General features: G+C 38.8%; 1 protein-coding gene across 1 annotated transcript in view; it reads left to right on the top strand.

Annotated features, from left to right (window-relative positions):
• The first annotated feature begins 472 nt into the window (after nucleotides 1-472).
• LOC106868586 (dynein regulatory complex protein 8) overlaps nucleotides 473-6,208 on the top strand; it is a 10,258-nt gene continuing 4,522 nt past the window's right edge. The window contains exons 1-5 of the mRNA XM_014913917.3: nucleotides 473-616; nucleotides 2,456-2,540; nucleotides 3,775-3,847; nucleotides 4,800-4,879; nucleotides 4,992-5,101. Coding sequence (XP_014769403.2) covers nucleotides 505-616; nucleotides 2,456-2,540; nucleotides 3,775-3,847; nucleotides 4,800-4,879; nucleotides 4,992-5,101 — 460 coding nt within the window. The 5' untranslated portion in view covers nucleotides 473-504. The remainder of the gene's footprint in view (nucleotides 617-2,455; nucleotides 2,541-3,774; nucleotides 3,848-4,799; nucleotides 4,880-4,991; nucleotides 5,102-6,208) is intronic.

Raw genomic sequence — 6,208 nt, 5'->3', positions numbered from 1 at the left:
ATCCTCCAAGGTTCCATTAGTATGGGGTTAAAGAGAACGACATCTTCCCGATTAGAACATGGTGTGATCGAGTCATTATCGTTCCAGCCGTGACCGTCCAGTCTTTTTTTCTTTTTTTGTATATGAAACACAAGTTCTACTTTTTCTATCATTACAATTATTTTTAAAACCGTTATCGCGCCGGACAAAATGCTTAGCGGCATTTCGTCCGTCTTCGTGTTCTGAACTCAAATTTCGTCGTTCATTTTTTCGTGCTCCTTAAAATAAGTACCAGTCAAGTACTGGGGTCGATGTGATTGACTTCCCCCTCCTCTCAAGACCTGCTGGTCTTGCGCCTAAAATTTTAAATAGTTATTCTTTTTTAAGACAGTATGATTTGAAGAAAATTTAGCTGTTATTTTTAGCAAGCCAAGTGACCCCGTACATGCTTGCTCGTTAGCTTCACATTGATATTTATTTTATTCCAACACGAACAAAAAGTAAATTGGTTCAGAAAGTTTGTACATGTTAAAAAGACCGGTTGCATTTTTCTTAAGGATATCACTTTTTTCCTCTTACACCGCATTTGTAATCATGACAACGGTTCGGTTTACAGAAAGTAAAAAAGAAAAAGCAGGTAAAAATCGCATTTTTTGTTGATTTTATACCATTTTGAATCGATAGAAAATGAAAAGAAAACCAAATGGTTTTAGGACAATTTCGTATTTATCCTGATCCATTTGCTCGGAATTGGCGAGGAAAACGATCGATGAGCAGCCGACGCTTTCACCTCGGAATTGGGTTTCTCTCTTCTAAAGGAATTCCCTTAAAATATTCTTTTAAAAAACATTAATGATTTCAATGACACCTTTCGAGTTTTTGTTTTGGTGTTCTTTTATCACAGCCAGGATATAAGCATGTTTGTGTGTGTGTGTGTGTGTGTGTGTGTGTGTGTGTGTGTGTGTGTGTGTGTGTGTGTGTGTGTGTGTGTAAACGTGTCTGTATGCAGAGAGAGAGACAGACAGACAAATAGATAGATGTGTGTGTGTATATATACGTGTGTGTGTGTTTGTGCGTGTGCCTGTTTAAAAGGGCGATTCTCGTTCTTACCCTAAGCTATTGTTATTGCATTTGCTGTTGCTGTTCCTGCTGCTGCTGCAGCGGTGGTGGTGGTGGTGGTGGTGGTGGTGGTGGTGGTGCATGTGTGTGTGTGTATATATATATATATATATATATATATATATATATATATATATATATATTCGCCATGATAGATCGTTGACCACTATATTTATATTTTTATATTTTTCTGTCCTTGTTTCTCTCCTTATGTCTTTCTGTGTTCCTTTCAGATGAAGAGCGTAGGCTCGAAACGTCATAGACTTTCTCTATTCCCGAGCGTTAAACTAATACATCCATTTGTTGTTTACACCACCTATCTTCGTCTGTTGTTTTTTTTCGTAAATTCTCCCATATATATATGTATATATATATATATATATATATATATATATATATATATATATATATATATATATATATATATATATATATATATATATATATATATATATATATATATATATATATATATATATATATATATATATATATATATATATATATATATATATAACTGGCTCTGGCTCTGTCGGTTACGACGACGAGTATTCCAGTTGATCCAATCAACAGAACAGTCTGCTCGTGAAATAAACGTACAAGTGGCTGAGTACTCCACAGACAGGTGTTCCCTTAACATAGTTCATATGCAGATTCAGCATGGTACACCAAATGTGACAAGGCTGGCTTCCTTTTGTATTACAGGTACAACTCATTTTTGCCAGCTGAGTGGACTGGAGCAACTTGGGATACAACACGCTGCCAGGAATAATCGCACTTACGATCTTACAATCGTCAGCCGAATACCCTGCACACTAAGCCACGTGCCTTCCCATACTGATGCACACACACACGCACACACACACATACATACATACATACATACATACATATATATATATATATATATATATATATATATATATATATTCTTTTACTCTTTTACTGTGGCCATGCTGGAGCACCACCTTGAAGAGTTTTAATTGAACAAATTGACTTTAGGACTTTTTTTTAAAGCCTAGTACTTATTCTATCTGTCTCGTTTGCCAAACTGCTAAGTTACAGAGACATAGACGCGAACACCATTTGTCAAGCAGTGATGATGGGGGACAAACACAGACACAAAGAGACACATACACACACACACACACATATATACAACAGGCTTCTCTCAGTTTCCATCTACCAAATCCGCTCACAAGGCTTTGGTCAGCCCAAGGCTATAGTATAAGACACTTGCCCAAGGTGCTACACAGTGGGATTGAACCTGGAACCATGTGGTTGGGAAGCAAAGACAGATATGTAAATGAAGTATGCATATGATGAGTTTCATTTTTGGTTTGTTATTCTGTTGTAGAAAACCTTGTAGCTGAGTTGGAAAAGAAGGTCACGGAAGCATTTGATGTCTTTGACTATGAATCAAACGGAACAGTCGATATGCGGTAAGAAACAAAAAGCCAATGACAGACGAGATTAATTATCAGTTTTGGAGGATTGCAATAAACTTTACAAGTAATTTGGCTGCTATTTCTGGCAAGTCAAATGACCACAACTAGGCTCACTCTGCCAGCAAATTAAATAACTGAACAGTTATTTTGTTATATGTAACTGTTATTTATCTTCATTGTTTTGACTTAAACATGCATTATCTCATAGCTTCAAGATTTCAATGATGCAATTGTTTATTTCTAGAATGACATTGTAGGGTAGGTGTAAGAGGCTGGATCTGATTGGTTTGAACAAAAAACAGGTAGAATATTTCAACCATATGTGGTCGGTTTAAATACTAAAATGTTAAATCTTAAAGCAGGGGTTGTCAACCTTTCCACAACCAAAAGACTCCATTTTTATTTAAATAAATTTTGTCTCAGCTTTTGAAGCTGATTTTATTTAATAACAATAAATTCGTTTTCCCCAGTTTTGTCTTTTGAAATTTTATATTACTGCTTAGTTAAGTTAAGCCCCTTGACCCTTTTACAGGGGCCAACAAGAGGAGAGGAAGGCAGAAAGGAAGGAAACTGTCTTCAATCTTCAAGTCATGACCAGAATGCTGACAACAGTCACTCAAGGGTTCCTGGTGGTGCTATTAAACTGCGACATAGGTTACATCTACAACCCAACATTTAAAGATACAAGTAACTGAATAATTAACCAATCATCATCATCATCATCATCATCGTTTAATGTCTGCTTTGCTCTGCTGGCAGGTGTAAGATGGCTTGATAGGAACTGGCAAGTCAGAAGACTTCACCAAGACCAACCTCTACTGACCGTTTTGGCATGATTTCTATAACTGGATGCCCTTCCTAATGCCAACCTCTTTAGGGTGTGCTGGGTGCTTTTTACATCACACAAGCAGTAATGAAGTCATCAAGTAACTTTCAGAACAAGACAACCCACGATTAGGGGGGGTAGGAGGGGAGGTGTAGCATTGATGGCGAGGCCGAGTTCACAAGATTACAATGATTCATTATACAATTTGTAAAGTAATTTTTTTAAATGTTAAACACGGATCTTTATCCCATTTGTGGACCCTTAGACCCTGTGGGCCCCAGTTTGAAAGTGTTTGCCCTTCAGTATAGTAGTTATTCATAAGGTGTTATTTATAAATGTTTTATTTTATGGCTTGTTTTATACATAACTGAAATATGGATATTTACTTACCGTTTACTGCAGAGAGGTGGGAACCATCATACGCTCGTTGTTTTGTTGTCCATCGGAAGCAGAACTCAGTGAATTTATCACCCAGGTAACGTATATATTAAATATAATTAAGTTTTAAGGGTAACGTACTGAACTTCACGCATATTTAAAACATTCATTGAATCCAGGATTAGTTAAGATAAAGTAACAGCACTGGGGTCAGTCTTGATTGCCTCTGCCAAAATATTTGACACCTATGTCATCATCATCTTCATCACCATCGTAATTTAATTTCTATTCTGGCCTGGAGTAGAATGGTTGACAAGATGCACTGAACCAGGGGACTGTGGTGGGTTCCAGTGGCTGCTTTGGCATGGTTTTTCTATGGTTGGATATCCTTCTTTAATGCCAACCACTTTTCAGAGTGGACAGGATACTTTTTTTTCATGGCATCAGCACTAAGGATATCACCAAGTAACTTGCAAGACAAGAAGAAGAAGAAGGAGAAGGGGGGAGGAGGAGGGGGGAGGAGGAGGAGGAGGAAGAAGAGTTCTTGGCTTTAAGGGTATTGTGAAAGGCTTGGCTGGAGACCCAACCTTCTGAGTTATTTTACAGGCTTTAGAAAAACTGAAGGACCACTTCAATCATCATCATCATCATTTAATGTCTGCATTCCATTCTGGCATGGGTTGGACGGTTTGACTGAGGACTGGAAAGCCAAGAGGCTGCACCAGGCTCCAGTCTGATCTGGCAAGGTTTCTACAGTTGGATTCCCTTCCTAGTGCCAACCACTTTAAGAGTGTAGTGGGTGTTTTTTTATGTGTCACCAGCACGGGGACTAGTCAGGCAGCACTGGCATTGACCACACTCGAATGGTGCTTTTTCAGCCCCATCCTCTCGTAGCCATGAATGGAACTATCTGGAAAGAATGTAGAGACATTGGTGAGAGCTTATCAGAGTGGATGGATCCTCAAACTAGGTTAGAAATCAGTGTTCAAACTATTTGTTGATAACTGAATTTTGAATTGAGATCAATAAATGTAATCCGTTTGTTTTAGGTTGAAGATGAAGAACCAACAGGCCATATAAGGCTTGAAAGATTCCGTCCAGCAATGGTCAAAGCAGTTCTTGAACACAGGTAGAGACTTTTGTTTAATTTAAGAATTTACTTCTTTGAATTTCTGAAAAAAATTTACAAATCAACAGAATCTTGTAGAATTTATCTCTGACTTATTTTTTTGCAATTCTAGATTTAAACCAGCATCTGAAGATATTCTTCTTAAAGCATTCCAGAAACTGGATTCTGAGGATAAAGGTTTTCTCACCAAGGAGGAGTTGACAAAATACCTTACAGAAGAAGGTAATCTAAGGAAAGACTTGCAACAGAATCATCATTGGAAGATGGCTCTATTTCGCCCGTTCTGTAAAATCTGATAAATGCCAAAGATCTTAGATTATCTAACTCAAGCAATTCTCATATCATTTCTGCCATTAATGCTCTTGACTTATCTTACCAAACTTTTCCAACTCCCTCAGCTTTGATCTTCCTTTGGGAACCTGGGCCTCGAACTAGTTTCATATAGAATTAAAATATTGGTGTAACTTCCATTCATGTATTTCATTCATCATCATCATCATCATCATCGTCGTCGTTTAACGTCCGCTTTCCATGCTACCATGGGTTGGACGATTTGACTGAGGACTGGCGAACCAGATGGCTGCACCAGGCTCCAGTCTGATTTGGCAGAGTTTCTACAGCTGGATGCCCTTCCTAACACCAACCACTCTGAGAGTGTAGTGGGTGCTTTTACATGCCACCGGCATGAGGCTCAGTCAGGTGGTACTGTCAACGACGACACTCAAAAGGTGTTTCTTACATGCCACCTGCAGTCCAGCAGCACTGGCAATGACCACGGTCGAATGTTATTTTTCACATGCCACTGGCACATGTGCCAGTAAGGCGACGCTGGCAGCAATCATGCTTGAATGGTGCTTTTAACATTCCACTAGCACAAGTGCCAATTGGGCAGTACTGTCATCGGCCACGTCAGTGGGTGGTGCTCATCTCTTGCTTAGGATAGAGGTGCTGTTAGCTCTTGAGGAGCTCATCTGCCCTAGGAATATTTGCAAGTCTCCTCACTGATCAAGGCCAGTCAAGGGTCAGCTTAAATTCTGGTTATTCAACTATGAGCAGAGATAAATACATTCAAGATTGCACACACTGTTGATACTTCACACACACAAACAGATATTCACACCCTTATATTTGTTCATACGTACACACACATACGTGCACTTGTGAACATATATAAGGATGTACACACAGCTATAAAGGAAGGAAATCCAGACATAAAAACCATTGCCAAAGGAGACACCGAGGCCTGACATAGCTCTGCAGCTCATCAAATCCTGTTAAACTGTCCAACCCATGACAGCATGCAAACGGACATTAAGTGGTGGTGGTGGT

The sequence above is a fragment of the Octopus bimaculoides genome, chromosome 11 (genome assembly GCF_046866305.1).
Source record: "Octopus bimaculoides isolate indiv1 chromosome 11, ASM4686630v1, whole genome shotgun sequence".
NCBI lineage: Eukaryota > Metazoa > Mollusca > Cephalopoda > Octopoda > Octopodidae > Octopus > Octopus bimaculoides.
Note: the sequence above shows the minus strand (reverse complement) of the source record. Positions and strands in the feature narration are given on the sequence as shown.